The following is a 20,085-nucleotide window of genomic DNA, read 5'->3' as shown; positions in this document are numbered from 1 at the left end:
TATTCATCTCGTGGTCTCCCTCTACGATTTTTACCCTCCGCACTGCCCTACAATGCTAAATTTGTGATCCCTTGATGCCTCAGAACATGTCCTACCAACCAGTCCCTTCTTCTCGTCAAGTTGTGCCACAAACTCCTCTTCTCCCCAATTCTATTCAATACCTCCTAATTAGTTATGTGATCTACCCATCTAATCTTCAGCATTCTTCTGTAACACCACATTTCAAAAGCTTCTATTTTCTTCTTGTCCAAACTATTTATCATCCACATTTCACTTCCATACACAGCTACACTCCATACAAATACTTTCAGAAACGACTTCCTGACACTTAAATCTATACTCGATGTTAACAAATTTCTCTTCTTCAGAAACGCTTTCCTTGCCATTGCCAGTCTACATTTTATATCTTCTCTACTTCAACCATCATCAGTTATTTTGCTCCCCAAATAGCAAAACTCATTTACTACTTTGTGTGTCTCATTTCCTAATCTAATTCCCTCACCATTACCCGACTTAATTCGACTACATTCCATTATCCTCGTTTTGCTTTTGTTGATGTTCATCTTATATCCTCCTTTCAAGACACTGTCCATTCCGTTCAACTGCTCTTCCAATTCCTTTGCTGTCTCTGACAGAATTACAATGTCATTGGCGAACCTCAAAGTTTTTATTTCTTATCCATGGATTTTAATACCTACTCTGAATTTTTCTTTTGTTTCCTTTACTGCTTGCTCAATATACAGACTGAATAGCATCAAGGAGAGGCTACAACCCTGTCTCATTCCCTTCCCAACCACTGCTTCCCTTTCATGACCCTCGACTATTATAACTGCCATCTGGTTTCTGTACAAATTGTAAATAGCCTTTCGCTCCCTGTATTTTACCCCTACCACCTTTAGAATTTTAAAGAGAGAGTTCCAGTCAACAATGTCAAAAGCTTTCTCTAAGCCTACAAATGCTAGAAACGTAGGTTTGCCTTTCCTTAATCTTTCTTCTAAGATAAGTCGTAAGGTCAGTTTTGCCTCACATGTTCCAATATTTCTACGGAATCCATACTGATCTTCCCCAAGGTCGGCTTCTACCAGTTTTTCCATTCATCTGTAAAGAATTTGTGTTAGTATTTTGCAGCTGTGACTTATTAAACTGATAGTTCAGTAATTTTCACATCTGTCAACACCTGCTTTCTTTGGGATTGGAATTATTATATTCTTCTTGAAGTCTGAGGGTATTTCGCCTGTCTCATATATCTTGCTCACCAGATGGTAAGAGTTTTGTCAGGACTGGCTCTCCCAAGGCCGTCAGTAGTTCTAATGGAATGTTGTCTACTCCCGGGGCCTTGTTTCGACTTAGGTCTTTCAGTGCTCTGTCAAACTCTTCATGCAGTATTTGGTAAGTAATTATTATTATATGCTTTAACTTGCTGTAACTCTTCATTATAAATTTTACAAAGTAAAGTTGCTTCCCTAGTTTATAAATCTCCATTACTGTTGAAGAGGTGGATAGTTAGAAAATTTTACTGCTGACAGAGATACAAAAGAGGGTGGTAGCTGGAAAAGGTTGACTATGCCTCATACAAAGTATCTGCCTAAAAGAGTTACCATTATACCTGTTCTAAACTTATTACATTTATTGATTATCTACATTCGGACATTACAAGGACAAATAAAATAAATAAAAAAAAACTGTTTGCACTACATTTTATCTTAACTCACTTCTTTGCTTACTATCTAAGCTAGTCATATGTGGTAATACTATTTTTAATCATCATCATCAGTGGTGATGACATCTGGGACGACAGTTTCACCTAAGCTATGGGAGGCAAGGAAATAGGCAGATTGTTTCTACAAACGAGCATTAATAAAATTTATAATCTTGATTGTCACAAATATTTGACTGTTTCTTTTAAACATGAGAAAATTTCCGAAATGAGCGACAAACATTTTAAGTAACAGTCACTTTTTAGAGCCACAACACTCTTTAAAGTGGCTGGGCCTCAAAGTGTGAAGAATCTACTTCATCATACAATTAATGTGATTTTTAAGAATAGTAGACCCCACTCCAAGAAACTGCTAGAACCCTACACAAACCAATCATTCAAATAAAAAATAAGTTTTCACAATAATTCTTTTCCTGGAAATAGTAACACAAATGACTGGGAATGCATTCACATTTCCTCATACTGTGCAAGAGGAAGGGTCTTATCAATGCTGACTGCTACTTTATAGTGCTCACTGCCCCACCTAGTATGCAACCACTTCTCCTTCCTACAATAAAGGAAAACTAAATCAGTACAGTGACACATAACCAATAAACCAGTACAGTGGCACATAACCAATCAGTAGCACAGACAAATTATACAGACTGAAAGAACATTGAAAATAAGTAGCACATGACTTACAGAAATGTGCAATGCAGAATGAATGACATGTAATAAAATGGCAAATATGGCACAGGAAACCGACCATTATATTAACAATATTAGGAAAAGGATAGATGAATGGTTACTCACTGTAAAGATAACCTGTTAAGTTGAAGATGGGCACAATGAAAAGACTGTTACACTGTTACACACTACAGCTGTCAGCCAAAGCCTTCTTCAGTAAAGAAAACACACATTCACACAAGCAAGTGCACCTCATGCATGCATGAGCACTACCACAGACAGCACTTTTCATACCAGTTATTAAATTAGGAAATGAGATACTAAAAGTAGTAAATCAGATGTCAAGAGAGGATGTAAAATGCGGACTGGCAATAGCAAGGAAAATATTTCTGAAAAAGTTCTTTCAGGGAGCATCTGTACGAACTGTAGACTTATATGGACGTTAAAGATGGAGGTAAACAGTGCAGATAAAAAGAGTAACAGAAACTTTGAAATGTGCAGTTACGGAAGAATGCTGTAAATTAGCTGGGAGATGGAGTAACTAATCAGCAAGTACCACAGTGAAATAGGGTGAAAAGAGGTATATGGCACAACTTGACGAAAAGATGTGATGTATTGATAGGGCATAGCCTGAGGCATCAAATAATATTAATAATAAATGAAACACACCAGTTTGCTTTTGTTCTACAATATTACTTTTATTGTGTTAACCGGTTTCCAGCTTACAATGCCATCTTCAGGCATTTACTGAGTATTGTCACCAAAGAAGTTACAATGTTTTGCAAACAACAGAAACAACGGATGATTCTGTTAACATGAATATTAAAAACTTGAATGCATATTATTAATGTTCCACAATGATATTTATTTAATAGTTTGTTATGAACCTAGGTCATTGTCAGATAACTTAATACTAAATGGATAGTCCACACAACTTCAGTGAGAATTCATGGCCTTATGAAGATTGTTTTCCAAAGATATGTGACATTTTAAGACTACATCGATACAAAAGCACAAGCATAATGTAATACCAAAAGGCTCCGAAGAAATAAGTCTTATATTACAGTGTATTCAAAGATTAAAAGTATGAATTTATATGCAAAATATGTTGTTCAAGTGATTAACGGCACAGACTACTATGTCATATGGACAAACTGGTGAATGTGATGAACAGGCAGTAAAAAAAAAAGGGGGGGGGGGGGGGAATAACATGCATATTATCTGCTAGTGAGAGCACTATATTAACTGGCTGCCGTTACTTTAGTAAAGGAGTGTAGTGAAACTATAATTGGCCATTAACGACTAGATCAGGATTCTTTGACTGGTGTTTATTAACAGCCAGAATTTTGATTAATGTCAGTTTTCCAATTTCCTGTGTGGAGATCATAATACTTAATATCACATAAATGAAATTCAAATGTAGCGCATTCAACAAACATGAAATCTTACAGTCTCCAACTCCTTTCATGGTTAGTTATAGTCCTACCTGACTAAAATGGCTCTGGGCACTATGGGACTTAACATCTGAGCTCCTCAGTCCCCTAGACTTAGAACTACTTAAACCTAACTAACCTAAGGACATCACCCACATCCATGCCCAAGGCAGGATTCGAACCTGCGACTGTAGCAGCAGCATGGTTCCGGACTGAAGCACCTAGAACCGCTTGCCCACAGCGGCCGGCGCTACCTGATTGACCTACATATAATTTGCCATACAGATTGCAGGAAATCTTGTAAATTCCATTCTAGCAACAACATTCTTAATGTAAAAAGCTGCAGTATATTTCCTGGAAGTATCTGTCCTAACTACATACAGCATGGGGGCCCATATGTTATCAGTAAAGTTTAGCACTGTCTCAGAAGGATGAAGAAGTGCCGTTATCCTCTGTCTCTTCTTTCTACTGAGTATCTTTTCAATCAGGGTAGGAGTATAAACATTGCTGTATACTATTTCTTTAGTTATTTTCAATTCATTTTCAAAATCTAGTTCGGTTTGTGATATAAACAGCAGGCAGTGCACAATGGAGCGGGAGGCTGCAAGTCTGTTGCAGGATGCTGGAACTGACAGGTATTACTGTGTGTGTAGAAGTTACTTACACGTATAACTTAAGTAAATGCTGTTGCTTACTAATGTCAGTCATGAGGTCTACAAAGCTAATAAGAGTCTCCTTCCAACACCACTGTGAACTTAATTTTACTGTGATGTAAATGCAAATGATGAAAAAAATTATTTCATTATTTGGTGCTACCTGTCCATGAGCACACTTACCATCAGACAATTAAACAATTTTTTTTTCAACATTTGAATTCACACCACAATAAAATGAAGTTCACACTTCTTTATCCTCCTCAAACAGCACTAAACCGCACTGACAACAAATGGGACCCATGCTATATGTAGGCAGAACTTCACAGATACTTCCCTAGAAACTAAAATCAAGGCAATATACTCCAGCTTTTTAAAACTAGGAACACTGTTGTCCACACTCTGTTTGACAGTAAAGATAAGATTCCTCCTTTAGAACAGAGTGGAATTTATACAATTTCCTGCAATCTGTGTGGCAAATTATGTGCAGGTCGATCAGATAGGGCTAGAACTACTAGGCTGACTGAAAGGAGTTGAAGACTATAATATTCCACCTTTGCTGAATATGCTATGAATGAAAGCCATTTATATGATATTAAATGTGATGTTCTACACAGAGGAACCAAAGGCGGAAAATTAACATTACTTGAAATCTGGTCCATACTGACCTAACACAGTTGCATTATTCACCTTTACTAAATCAGCAGCTGCCAGTTAATATTTCTTTCATTATTAAATAATATGCTTGTTATAACTGTTCCACACTCACATTTCATAGACTCCTTTCTTTCTCCCCTGCGCCCCCCCCCCCCCCCCTCCTGCCACCTTTTTACTGACTGTTCATCACGTTCACCAGTTTTTCCATACAACATAGTTGTCTGTGCCATTATGTACACAAACAACATATTTGGCTGATACATTCAAACTTTTAATCATGAATATACTGTAATATAAGATTTATTTGTTCAGAGTTTCCATGGGTATTACATTATGCTTGTGTTTTTGCATAGACATAATCGTAAAATGTCACAAATTTTGAAAAACAATTTTATACAGCTATGAACTCTCACTGAAGTTGAGTGGACTACCTGTTTAGTATTAAGTTATCTGACAATAGCATACATTCATAATGAATTATTACATAAATATTATTGTAGAACATTAATATTGTTAATATGTCTATGTTTCCCCAAGAACCAATGGAATATTCCATAAATATCATCAAAGAATAGTTAATTTGACAATGGCGGGGGGAGTGAGAAAAGGGGAGAGGAGGACTGTAGTGGGAGAGGAAGGCCTGACTATTGCAATCAAGATCAAACAGGACATTGGCTGCTGTAGTTCACAAGATGCACTAGTGTGGAAAGCTGCAGTAAAGCAGTGTTTGGACTGAAGACCACAACACCTACAATCAAACAAAATTAAAGGCTGTTTAAGCAGATCTGTAGTGAGCACTGGCACATACCTGATCTTGCCAAAGAGATCTGATGAACTTGAATTTGGGCGAACAGTTTCAGATGCCTTCTTCTCTGTGCTGGGTGCGCAAACAAGACAGCTCTCTGTATTGTGATCTTCTAAATACTGGTTCAAGTCTTCTCTCAGAAATTCGTGGACAGCTAGAAATAATAATTATCTGGTTAAATAAAATGTTCAAATCACAAGTAATGAATATTCTGAAAAGCCATAGTCAAACAACTTGCAAATCAAAAGCCTATTACCAAGAAAACACAGCAGATCATTTGCTGTTTGTACTTTTCAATCTTAAATACGAAATGTACCTCAGGGGTGGGCATAAAATGATAACTGGATCCTTCTATCACCCACCCAACTTGATCAGCTGATGAAACTGAAAACTTTAGACAAAATGTCAGTTCGCTTGTAAGTAAGTTCCCCATCGTCCAGACAATTGGAAAAATAACAGTTTTGTTAGAGGTGGGTGTGATAAGAAATTCCTGTGAACACTACTAAATGCCTTCTCTGAAAACTACCTACAACGGATAGTTCCGAATGCCACTCGTGATGGAAATACATTGCATCCAACGGCAACAAATAGACCTGACTTCTTTGAGGACATCCACATCGAAAATGGTATCAGTGACCGTGAGGCAGTTTTGGCAACAATAATTACCAAAGTACAAAAAGATAAATAAAACAGCAGAAAGATACATCCATTCAGTAAACTAGATAAAAAATCAAGTGTCATAACTCACTGAGGACTATAGACACACACACTGAATGAAATGCATTTAGCTGTCAAGAGGGATAGTATGTGAAGCCTTCCGTGACTACCATAGCAGAATATTGTCAAATGATCTTTCACAAAACCCAAAGAAATTCTGCCCATATGTAAAGGCTATTAATGGCACCAAAGTTAGAGTTGAGTCCCTAGTGAATGAGACAAAAACTGAAATTGAGAGTAGGAAAGCAGAAGCTGAACTGCTTAACTCTGTTTTCAAATGTCCCATTACAAAGGGAAAACCAGGAGAGTTGCCCCAATTTAATCCTTATGCCACTGAAAAGATGAATGAAATAAGTAGGCTGTGTCAGTGGTGTTGAGAAAAAGCTGAATTTGTTGAAATTGAACAAAGTTCCAGGGCCCTATGAAATCCTTATCAGATTCTAGCCCTCTTCCAACTATAATCTATCGTAGATCCCTCAAACAGGAAACTGTGCCCACTTCTTGGAAAAAAGGACAGGTAACACCCTTCTACAAGAAGGGTAGTAGAAGTGATCTGCAAAACTACCATCTAGTATCCTTGACACTGATTTGTTGTAGGATCTTATAACATACTCTGAGCTGAAACACAATGAGGTATCTTGAACAGAACAACCTCCCCAATGCCAACCAGCATGGATTCTGAAAAACATCGATCATGTGAAGCCCAACTCGCATTTTTCTCACATGACATACTGAAAGATTTGGATCAAGACTGTCAGGTAGACGCAGTACTTCTTGATTTCTGAAAAGCATTTGACTCAGTAACATCCCTATACTTATTGTCAAAACTCCTATCATATGGATTATCATGTAAAATCAGTGACTGAATTGAAGACTTTTGGTAGGGAGGACGCAACACGTAACCTCGGATGGAGAGTCATTGTCAGATATAGAAGTAACTTCGAGTGCGTGTGTCCCTGGGAAGTGTGTTGGAAACCTTGCTGTTCATGTTGTTTATTAATGACCTTGCATTCATAGCAATCTCAGACATTTTGCAGATGATGTAGTTATCTATAACCAAGTACTGTCTGAAAGAAGCTGCACAATTATTCTGTCAGATCTTGTAAGATTTCAAAATGGTGTGAAGACTGACAACTTGCTTTAAATGTTCAGAAATGAAAAAGTATGTACTTCACAAAACGAAAGAACATAGCATCCTTTGACTACAATATAAATGAGTCACAGCTGGAATCAGCTTCTGTTTATTGGTAGAATACTGGTGAAGTGCAATCAGTCTACAAAGGAAATTGTTTACAAATCACTCATGTGACCCATTCTAGAATATTGCTCAAGTGAGTGGGACCTGTACCAAATGGGAGTAACAGGAGATATTGAAAATATACAGCACAAACTGTCAGAGGTTTGTTTGACCCGAAGGAGAGATGCTGATGAAACTGAAATGGTTGACTCTTCAAGATACTGTACAGAGAAAGTCTACCAACAAAGTTTTAAGAACCAGCTTTAAATGATGAATCTAGGAATATACTACATCCCCCTATGTATCACTCACAAAGGGATCACGAGGACAAGATGTGAATAATTACAGCATGCACAGAGGCATTCAGACAATCATGTCCATATGTGAATGGATTGGGAAAAATGTCTAATAACTGGTACAATGGGATGTACCCTCTGTCATGCACTTCATGGTGGTTTGCAGAATATAAATGTAGATGTATCTTTGTCATCTATGAACAAAACTCTAAACTGGCAAGCACTTAAAAACGTGTCAAACCAGTCTTTGCACATCAGAAGTATCCATCTGAACTAACCCATGGATAGATACTGTTTATTTCATCAATCTGGATTCTTAAAATACACTACATTATGGTTGGCTGGCTTAACATTCAATACAGCTCTAACTTGGAAAATTCAATCTTTCTTATCTCCTATCTACCCTCTGATGTTCTTTCATACATTGTCCTTCTAAATTAGAAATGCATTCCTGTCCGAGCTGTCACAGACGGCAGTCATGTGCGTGACGTGTGCTTGCTTGTGTGGATGTGTGTGTGTGTGTGTGTGTGTGCGTGTGTGTGTGTGTGTGTTTCCTTTTCCAAGAAAGGCTTTGGCTGTAAGTTAAATGTGCAACAGTCTTTTTGTTGTGCCAGTCTGCAACACAAAGTGTCACCTCAACAGTGATAAGCAATCTTGTTCCTTATAATGTTGATTTCTTCTCAACCTGGAGTTTACATTGTTTCAATACTTTACCTACAATTTTATCCATGCCTCTAGATCTATATACTACGCAGATCCTGTACAGAGAGATCTCTGGGATGTGGAAAGTACATTTCACTTAAGTGCAATACAGTGAAATAACTTAATATTAACAAAGATTATTGTACTACAGTACTAACATCAACTATAAAGTGACCAGAACCATTACTTCACTCTAGTCACTGAGACAATTAAACACAATCTCTGGAATATAGGACTATAGTTAAAAATTATGTAAGTCTCTCATTGCTTTTTTTATTGTTAGAGATGTTCATTTCAAACTGTTCCATTTAAAGATTTTATTTCAATTGTTTCCTTCTGATCCAACCAACCAAATTCAGCAAAGAATGCCCTTCAAGCTGAAAAATGTGCATCAGGTGCAAGTTGGGAAATGTATTCCAAGTAAAAATATTTTTCAATCATAACAGAACAATTCAGATGTGTTTAGGCTCAGCACCATGAAGTCCTTGAGGGTCAAGATAGTTCAAGAATTCTATCTGAACAAGGCAGATTATTGTTGTTGAACATAATTGGAAGTACGATGGATTCCAAATGTTTCTCACAAAATAGAAGCTGCACATAAAGGAACACAGCACAAGCCTCATGCAGATTAAGTGACCTTAGTATGTGAAAAAGAAATCAACTGTAGCTGTAGCTGTGCAATATATTATGCTTACAAAGAGCTGAAATAACACCAACAAATGAAAAATGATGGTGGCTTCTCATTAAAACTAAAAATAAATTAAAGGCAATTAATATTTATAATCACCTTGGTATCCTCCAGTGAGCATGCTGACAAAACTGGTGTGCTTCTGTAAGAAAGAAGCAACAACCATGTGAGTGTACTGGTCTTCTTCGACACGGCCAGAGCCTAGGAAACAAAGGTGCTCACCACCAGCAGCTGAACGAGCAGCTAGTGCCTGGCGTTGTGCTGATAACAAGCCCTGAACAGCTGTAGCAAATGCTGCTGGCTCTTGAAGCATCTGCAAAATAGAGATATACTGACTCATCTGTGTTAACCGGTCCATTCACTTTCAATAAACTGCTTGACTGAATGATGAGCAATAAAATTTTCTGAATGCCTTATCTGAAACTTAGCAGAAATATGACAGTAATGTAATATGCTACAAGGTAAATACATAAGTGTTGTGAAAGCTCTGTTCTCCAAGGAACCAAGGTATTGACTGAGCATTAAGCCCCATAGTCATACAAGGCCAATGATTACCATTATTTTTATGTAACAGTATTTTGATTTTATTAAACAAGAGAAAATCCAGGAAGAAATGAAACATTACTATGAGAAGGAAAGCTGCTACTCACCACACTTAAAGCGCACGCACACACGCACACACACACACACACACACACACACCCGCGCGCGCACGCGGCTGCAGTCTCAGCCAACTGAAACCACCTGTGAACAGCAGCAGCAGTGCATGATGGGAGTTGCGACTGGATGGGGGTAAGGAGGAGGCTGGGGCGGGGAGGGGGACGGATAGTATGGTGGGGATGGCAGATAGTGAATTGCTGCAGGTTAGACGGAGGACAGGGGAGAGGTGTGGAGGGAGGGAGGGAGGGGAGGGGGAGGAAGTAGTGGAAAAGAAGAGAAATAGAGAGAAATAAAGAGAAATAAATAAAAAGACTGGGTGTGATGGTGGAACAATGGCTGTATAGCGCTGGAATGGGAGCAGGGAAGGAGTTGGATGGGTGAGGACGGTGACTAACAAAGGTTGAGGCCAGGAGGGTTACAGGAACATAGGATGTATTGCAAGGAAAGTTCCCACCTGTGCAACTCAGAAAAGCTGGTGTTGGTGGGAAGGATCCATATGGCACAGACTGTGAAACAGTCATTGAAATGAAGGATATCATGTTTGGCAGCGTGTTCAACAACAGGGTGGTCCACTTGTTTCTTGGCCACAGTTTGTCAGTGGCCATTCATGCACATGGACAGCTTGTTGATGGTCATGCCTACATAGAATGCAGCACAGTGGTTGCAGCTTACCTTGTAGACCACGACTGATTTCACAGGTAGCCCTGCCTTGGATGGGATAGGTGATGTTAGTGCCCTGACTGGAGTAGGTGGTGTTGGGAGGATGTATGGGACAGGTCTTGCATCTAGGTCTATTACAGGGGTATGAGCCATGAGGTAAGGGGTTGAGACCAAAGGTTGTGTAAAGAAGGACGAGTACACTGTACAGGTTCGGTGGATGGCGGAATACCACTGAGGGAGTGGTGGGAAGAATAGTGGTCAGGACATTTCTCATTTCAGGGCATGACGAGAGGTAATCAAAACCCTGGCAGAGAGTGTAATTTAGTTGCTCCAGTCCTGGGTGGTACTGAGTTACAATGGGAATGCTCCTATGTGGCTGGACGGTAGGAATTTGAGATATGGTGGGAGACAGGAAAGATAAGGCAGGGGAGATTTGCTTTTGAACGAGGGACCATAGGTAGCTAGGCTGTATGGAAGGGACTTCTTGGTATGGAATGGGTGGCAGCTGTCGAACCACAGCAATACCTCCATCCCATACCAAGAAGTCAATTCCTTACAGCTTAGCCACCCGTGGTTGTCGCATCTGCAGTGATGAGCAGTTCCTCTCGAAATATACCGAAGGTCTCACTGAAGCCTTCACTGACCCCGATTATCCTTCCAACCTCACACAAAAACAAATCTCCCCCGCCTTATCTTTCCAGTCTCCCACCACCTCCCAAAGTCCCACCGAGAGGCCACATAGGAGCAGTCCCCTTGTAGCTCAGTACCACCCAGGACTGGAGCAACTGAATTACATTCTCCACCAGGGTTTCGATTACCTCTCATCGTGCCCTGAAATGAAAAATGTCCAGCCCACTATTCTTCCCACCCCTCCCACAGTGGTACTCTGCCGTCCACCGAACCTACAAAGTATACTCGTCCATCCTTACACAACCTCTGGTCCCAACCCCTTACCTCATGGCTCATACCCCTGTAATAGACCGAGATGCAAGACCTGTCCCATACATACCTACTTCAGTCTGGTCACTAGCATCACCTCTCCCACCGAAGACAGCGCAACCTGTGAAACACTCACGTGATCTACAAGCTAAGCTGCAACCACTGTGCTGGATTCTATGTAGGCATGTCAACCAACAAGCTGCCTGTCCACATGAATGGCCAAGAAACTAGTGGACCACCCTGTGCCATATGGATACTTCCTATCAACACCAAGCTTTCCTCAATTGTGCAGGTGGGAAATTTCCCTGCAATACATCGTATGTACCTGTAACCTGGCCTCAACCTTTGATAGTCACTGTCCTCACTCATCCAGCCCCTTCCCTGTTCCCATTCCAGCACCACACAGCCATTATTCCAGCACCACACCCAGTCTTTTTATTTCATTTCTCTCTACTACTTACCCACCCCTCCCCACCTCTCCCCTGCCCTCCGTCTAACCTGCAACACTTCACTGTCCGCCACCCCCACCATACTATCCCTCCCCCTCACTGACCCAGCCTCCTCCTTATCCCCACCCAGTGGCCACTCCCATCATGCACTGTTGCTTCTGCTCACAATGTGGTTTCAGTTGCCTGAGACTGCAGTCGTGTGTGTGAGTTGATTTGCGCGAGTGTGTGTGTGTGTGTGTGTGTGTGTGTGTGTGTGTGTGTGTGTGAGAGAGAGAGAGAGAGAGAGAGAGAGAGAGAGAGAGATCTCCGCTATATGGTGAGTAGCAACTTCCCTTCTCACAATGTTGATACTATTTTGATTTTATCTTAGATCCTGAATGCAAACCTTGTTGCCCTGCTGACAGACACACCTGTTGGTGGGAAATGCAGTAAGTAGGTTAGTGATGTACAGAAAGTTCCGACTGAAAATTACAAATTATTTAGGAATAAGGAAATGATCTCACCGAAAGGCAGAAGCACTGCATTATTGATAGGCACACAAACAAAAGGTATGCTACTTGTCCATATATATCTCTCTCTCTCTCTCTCTCTCTCTCACACACACACACACACACACACACACACACACACACACATCTGTCTCCCTATATTTTGCTGAGTAGACTGACAGCTCTTTACTTGTCCACAGCGAGAGTAATGGGGTGAGGTAGGAGTGTGGGGTGGGGTGGAAGTGTGGGGGAGGGATGGAGATAGGTGAGAGGCAGGGAGGGGTTGGGGGAAGAGTCTCGTGGAAGAGTGAGAAGGTGTCTGTGGGCTAGCTAGCTAGGGGTGCAGGTAGAGGGTACAGGTGGCAGGCGGAAGAAGGCTGGGCACACAGTTTCATAGACTAGGGTGTGACATAACAGAACACAGCTGGCTGATGTGGGGTCACCACACACACACACACACACACACACACACACACACACACACCAGCTAGCTTTGTGCTGTTATCTCACACCCTAGTCTATGAACTTGAGTGCCAAGCTGTCTGCCTCCTGCCCCCCCCTCTACCTGCCTCCCACCTCTCTCCATCCTCACCCCACCCCACCTCAGTATACTCACCGTGAGCCAGTGAAGACCTTGCAAACAACTAAGCATAATGTATGAAGACAGGCATGTGCATATGAGTGGTCATGTGTGTTTGTGTGCATGTTTATCCTATAGCTAGCGAAAGCTAGCTGAGCTCCGTACCTCTTGTTTGTGTGCCTATCAACAATGCCACACTTTTGTCTTTCAGTGACTTGGTCTCCACATCTACAAGGATACTCTGCAAATCACACTGAAGTGCCTGGCAGTGGGTTCATCAAACCACTTTCACAATAATTCTCTATTATTCCAATCTCGAACAGTGCATGGAAAAAATAAACAACTATATATTTCCATGCGAGCTCCGATTTCCTTTATTTTATGATGATGATCATTTCTCCCTATGTAGGGTGGCAACAACAAAACATTTTTGCACTCTGAGGATAAAGCTGGTAATTGAAATTCCATGAGAAGATTCTGCAGCAATGAAAAATGCCTTGGTTTTAATGGTGTCCACCCCAAATCCTGTATCATATCAGCGACACTCTTTCCACTATTTTGCGATTATAAAAAATGTGATGCTCTGCTTTGAACTTTCTCGATGTACTCCATTAATCCTATCTAGTAAGGATCCCAGACCACACAGCAGTACACCAACACAGGACGAACAAGTGTAGTATAGGCAGTCTCTTTAGTAGATGTGTTGCATTTTCTAAGTGTTCAGCCAATGAGACAAAGTCTCTGGTTTGCCTTCCCAACAACATTTTCTATCTGGTTTTTCCAACTTAAGTTGTTTGTAATTGTAATTCGTAAGTATTTAGTTGATTTGACTGGTTTACCATGTAACTGAAGTTTAACGGATTCCTTTTAGCACTCATGTGGCTGACCTCATACTTTTCATTATTTACGGTCAAATGGCTCTGAGCACTATGTGACTTAACTTCTGAGGTCATCAGCCACCTAGAACTTAGAACTAATTAAACCTAACTAACCTAAGGACATCACACACATCCATGCCTGAGGCAGGATTCGAACCTGCGACTGTAGCGGTCGCTTGGTTCCAGACTGTAGCGCCTAGAACTGCACGGCCACTCCGGCCGGCATTTAGGGTCAGTTACCAATTTTTGCACCATACAGATACATTTTCTAAATCATTCTACGATTTGTTTTGATATTCTGATGACTTTACTAGATGATAAATGACAGTGTCACCTGCGAGCAACGTAAGACAACCACTCAGGTTGTCTCCTAAATCGTTTACTCAGATAAGGAACAACAGGGGCCAATAACAGTACCTTGGGGTAAGCCAGAAATCACCTCTGTTTTACTTGATGGCTTTCTGTCAATTACTACAAATTGTGACATCCATGACAGGAAATCACAAATCCAGTCACATAACTGAGACAATATTCCACAAGCACACAATTTCATATAAGTCACGTGCGTTGTAGCCTTCTGGAAATCTGCTTTATTCCTACACAGGTTAATGCAAGTGAAATGCTCATTCCCCACTGCTGTCAAACTTGTTAAGTACTATTTCAGAAAATTAATAAATTACTGGACAGATCTTCACATTCACACAATTTTCAGTGCTGCCCTATGCACAAAATGGCACACTAAAGTATGTACCTTGTGCCATCCACATCCTGCAATTCACTGGTCATCTAGCCCTGACTGATCCCTTATCTTGGTGGATTTTATACCCATTTCATCTTCAGATGATAAGTTAAAATACACAACTTGCACACACAGAAAAAAAGACATATGTAATAAATCAACTCATCAATAGGTCCCTCACAGTCGTAACAGTATGCATTGTAAGTCACACTCAAATGAGCTAAGCCCACGCATATATTCACTGTACAGAACATGAAAGTGAAATCTAAGACAAACAAAAGGAAGAACATGAAACAGGTGTTTTGGACAACATGTAGAGGTATTATTAACTGTCATATGGGTGATTAAGTTCTTAAAACAGAATAAAGCCCAGAGAGAAATGAAACATTCAGTAACAAAAGACAGGCAATATTTGACAATAAGTACCAACCTGTTTCACAGCTGATACCATTTTCCAAAATTTTTGAGAAGGTCATGTATTCTACAGCAGTATCTCACCTTAGCAACAAAGTATCCTTAGCATATCACAGTTTGGGTTTCAGAAGAGTTGCTCTGCTGAGAATGCCATTTACACATTCACTCACCAGATTTTACAAGCATTAAATAACACAATAGTGCCCACTGGTATTATCTGTGACCTCTCTAAGGCATATGACTATGTGAATCACAGTATTCTCCAAGATCAATTGACATTTTAGCCAATCAATGGATAATGTCATATCTAACTAAAAGAATGCAGAAAGTTGAACTAAGTAATACAAGCAATATAGTCCAGGGACATAATTCTGATTGGGCAGATATCATGTACATCATTCCCCCAGGTTCAACCCTAGGTCCTCTTACACATAAACAACCTTCTGTCTAGTATACAACAAGAAGAATTAGTTCTTTTTGCAGATGACACTAGTATTGTAATCAATCAAATGTACAAGAACAGAAGAAATAGTACACTAAGTTCTTAAAGGTGTCACTGACTGGTTTTCTGAGAATGGTCTCACCCTCAATTTTAAGAAGGTGCAACCTATTCAGTTCTGCATGTCCAGAGGTACTACACCAATTATAAGTGACACACACGGTGCGGAAATAATAAATAGGGTGGAAACTTCAAATTGTATGGTGTCCATATTGATTAGAATTTGAACTGGAAAAAATACATTTTGGAATGCCTGAAACACCTTAGTTCAGCCACATTTGTGCTTAGAATCATTGGAAATCTTGGGGAGGGAAAAATCAGTAAGTTGGCATATTTTGCATATTTTCATTCAACAATGTCATATGAAATAATGCTCTGGGGTAACTTATCTGTAGGACAAAGTCTTCGTTGCACAGAAATGTGGTGTGAGAATAATATGTGGTGCTCACACATGACCATCTTGTTGGCATCTGTTTAAGGAGTAGGCCATTATGACTATTGCTTCACAGTACATTTATTCTCTAATGAAGATTTCATGTAAATAATCTACTACAGTTCAAAAGGAACAAAGAGGTACACAATTAGAATACCAGAAGGAAAAAGACATCCATTACTCCATGTTAAGATTGTCTTCAGCACAAAAGGGGTGCACAATGCTGCAATAAATATTTTTGATCAGTTACCCAGTGATATAAAATGTCTGACAGACAGTAAAGTAAAATTTGATAACTGAGAAAGTTTCTCCTTGACAACTCTTCCTCTTCCGTAGAATAATTTCTGTTACTGTTCACTGTAATGTTAGAAGGTGGTGGGTAGGAATTACTAACTCACATCTACATATCTTTTTTTTTCTTCTTTGGGGGGGGGGGGGGGGGGGGGGAATCCTTTAAAATGTTCAGAATGTAACCATATGTACAAAATTAATTTTCAATGTGAATGTAAAATGACTAGTTCCACATCATCACAATCAAAAAATGGTTCAAATGGCTCTGAGCACTATGGGACTCAACTGCTGAGGTCATTAGTCCCCTAGAACTTAGAACTAGTTAAACCTAACTAACCTAAGGACATCACAAACATCCATGCCCGAGGCAGGATTCGAACCTGCGACCGTAGCGGTCTTGCGGTTCCAGACTGCAGCGCCTTTAACCGCACGGCCACTTCGGCCGGCCATCATCACAATCTATCATGCAAAATGATCCATGGAATGTGTAACTAACTAGCCACATGGTAAACATAACTTAAATAGTAATTGAGGATAAATGACTAAGTGAAAAGAAAGGAAAGCTGTAAACTGGTATACAATCGTCCAATCTAAAAATTGACTGACCTATTTCAATTTTGTCACCTCACCAAATTATTTAAAAGCTACTACTTAATCATTTGGTTTTTAACCCAAAAACTATACAGTAACAAATATGTTCCTTAGAACATAAAGAGAGCAACTGCAGGAAAGGTGACTTCTTTATCATGAGACTTCTCAAATTCTCATCTGCCTATGGCTTTGTCTGTCTCCATATAACACTTGGGAAAATTTACAGCTTTTGATGTCATCATGGATTTTAAAAATCAGAAGAAATCTCTTACATACTAGATAATGTTCCTATGAATTTCAAGATACATCTCTAGGAATTTATTGCCACCTGCTTTTACATAAGAGGTGATACCCAAAAGTTCCCAGAACATATGTGTAGCTCATGAAATCAAGTAGTACAATGAAACACTGCCACATGGTAGTTCATATATGTTTTGTGAGTCAATTCCCCAAGATATTCTGTGCTAGGTGCTTGCATTTACTATTTATGCACATTTCTCATTGTCACTTCTTGTGTATCTTGTGACATTGATGACGACGGGTGTTTGGGAGCAACAATTGTTCATAAACCTTTGTTTCAGAGTCACAAAAACCACTGCAGAAGTGTGTAACGTGTTAAAGTGAGCATTTGGGGAAGACACCTATAGGCCACAGTCAAGCTTATGACTGGTTTAAATGTTTTCAAGGTTGTACAACATAGTTTGACAACGATGCCCATTTAGGATGCCCGCCATCTGGCAATACTCCTGAAAATGTTGCTGCTGTTCAGAATGCGGTGCTGAAAAGTTCGCAGACAGACAGTCTAGGACACATGCACTTTCATGGGGCTGACTTACTGGATATGTCAGAGGATTTTGTGTGCTGAACTGCACATGCGACAGATTGTCACAAAGTTTGTGCCGCAAATTCTCAGCTGTTGTTGTTGTTGTTGGGTCTTCAGTCCTGAGACTGGTTTGATGCAGCTCTCCATGCTACTCTATCCAGTGCAAGCTTCTTCATCTCCCGGTACCTACTGCAACATACATCCTTTGGAATCTGCTTAGTGTATTCATCTCTTGGTCTCTCTCTACGATTTTTACCCTCCACGCTGCCCTCAAATACTAAATTGGTGATCCCTTGATGCCTTAGAACATGTCCTACCAACCAATCCCGTCTTCTGGTCAAGTTGTGCCACAAACTTCTCTTCTCCCCAATCCTATTTAATACTTCCCCATTAGTTATGTGATCTACCCATCTAATATTCAGCATTCTTCTGTAACACCACATTTCAAAAGCTTCTATTCTCTTCTTGTCTAAACTATTTATCGTCCATGTTTCACTTCCATACATGGCTACACTCCATACAAATACTTTCAGAAATGACTTCCTGACACTTAAGTCTATACTCGATGTGTTTACATTTCTCTTCTTCAGAAACGCTTTCCTTGCCATTGCCAGTCTACATTTTAAGTTAATTCTCAGCGACAAGCAAAAATAGCATCATGTGCAAGACTGCAGAGAACGTCAAGAAAGGCTATCAAGTTAATACTGGTGATGAAAGCTGGGCTTAAGGGACTGATCCCGAAACTGGAAATCCAAGCTCATCTGTTTCTTCAACATGAAAGGAACTGTTCATAAGGACTTCATCCCTCCTCATCAGTCCACCAATGCAGTGTTCTACCAACACGTCCTGAGGCACCCGAGGGAGAAAGTAAGAAGAATATGTCAGGAAAATTGGAACACAGGTGATTGGTTCCTCCATCACGACAATGTGAGGGTACACAATGAGTTGATCATCCATGAGTTTCCGGCAAAAAACAAACTCACAGTTGTTCCTCATATACCTTATTTAGCCAACCTGGGACCGTACGACTTTTCTTTATTCCCCAGAATGAAAACCCAAGTTAAAAGGCTTAAAATTTCACACAATAGAGGACATTCGTGCAGAATTACAAGTGCTAATAAACCGGGTCTCAAAAAAAGCACCCCAGGGAGCTTTTAGTTCATGGCAAAGTCGCAGGGAGCAGTTTATACCCTCCCAAGGGGACTACTTTGAAGGAAGTGGTGGTGGTGGTGAATAAGATCCAGGTAAAGCATAATTTCATTTATGGTGTATTCCAGGAACATTTCAGTAGCTACTAGTATTTATAATATTTAACAGACAACACCTAATGTATGACAGCTTCATATCCTTCGATGACTTGCCTTAATGCACAAGCAAGGCAATGTTTGAGGAAAATGGAAAACAAACACGAAACAGGAGAGGTAAAGCCTAGATGAAGTACAAACTGTAGTGCTTGAATTATCTAAGAACATTTTGCATCACCAAAATAAAACAATGTGCCACACTAGAACTAGGACTACAATTTACGTACTGTTGATACACCAGAATGTGAATGTAGACTAACAGTACAAACAATAGAGAAGATCACTGAACTATTCTCTAACAGGAAATACACAAGGAAGTGCTCAAATATTTTGGGAACTACACTTTATGCCACTGAATAGCTGTTTGATTCTGACACAGACTTGCGAAACATGCATCTATTGATATACAGTCAAATACTAAATGAAAGAAGAAAGTACGCAAGACTATAATCAACAGAGCCAATACTGAGATAAAAATAATGTACGATATATTTCCAGCAACAGCAGCAGCAATATCATTAGGTCCAACATTTGTAAAAGCTATAAAAACTAATTCTGAATCACATGGAGCCATTTAAGACTAGCCTGTATGATGCTGGAACACCACACTGATTTCCACTGCAGGTCATCTTGAGTGTCCACCTTTTCCATAGCGTCTAGTACAAATGGGATAGGAGAACACTTATCTCCCTAGATGTGGTAAAATTCTACAACTTTCTCCAATCACATGTATCACTGGTTTCTAAGTCTAATGTGATAATCTCCT

General features: G+C 39.9%; 1 protein-coding gene across 1 annotated transcript in view; it reads right to left on the bottom strand.

Moving 5' to 3' along the window:
* Positions 1–20,085, bottom strand: part of LOC124619737 (TBC1 domain family member 23) — a 221,771-nt gene that overhangs the window by 81,342 nt on the left and 120,344 nt on the right. The window contains exons 8-9 of the mRNA XM_047146310.1: positions 9,671–9,884; positions 5,935–6,085 (exon numbers count right to left, since the gene is read on the bottom strand). Coding sequence (XP_047002266.1) covers positions 5,935–6,085; positions 9,671–9,884 — 365 coding nt within the window. The remainder of the gene's footprint in view (positions 1–5,934; positions 6,086–9,670; positions 9,885–20,085) is intronic.

Source organism: Schistocerca americana, chromosome 6, assembly GCF_021461395.2.
Source record: "Schistocerca americana isolate TAMUIC-IGC-003095 chromosome 6, iqSchAmer2.1, whole genome shotgun sequence".
Classification (NCBI taxonomy): Eukaryota; Metazoa; Arthropoda; class Insecta; order Orthoptera; family Acrididae; genus Schistocerca; species Schistocerca americana.
Note: the sequence above shows the minus strand (reverse complement) of the source record. Positions and strands in the feature narration are given on the sequence as shown.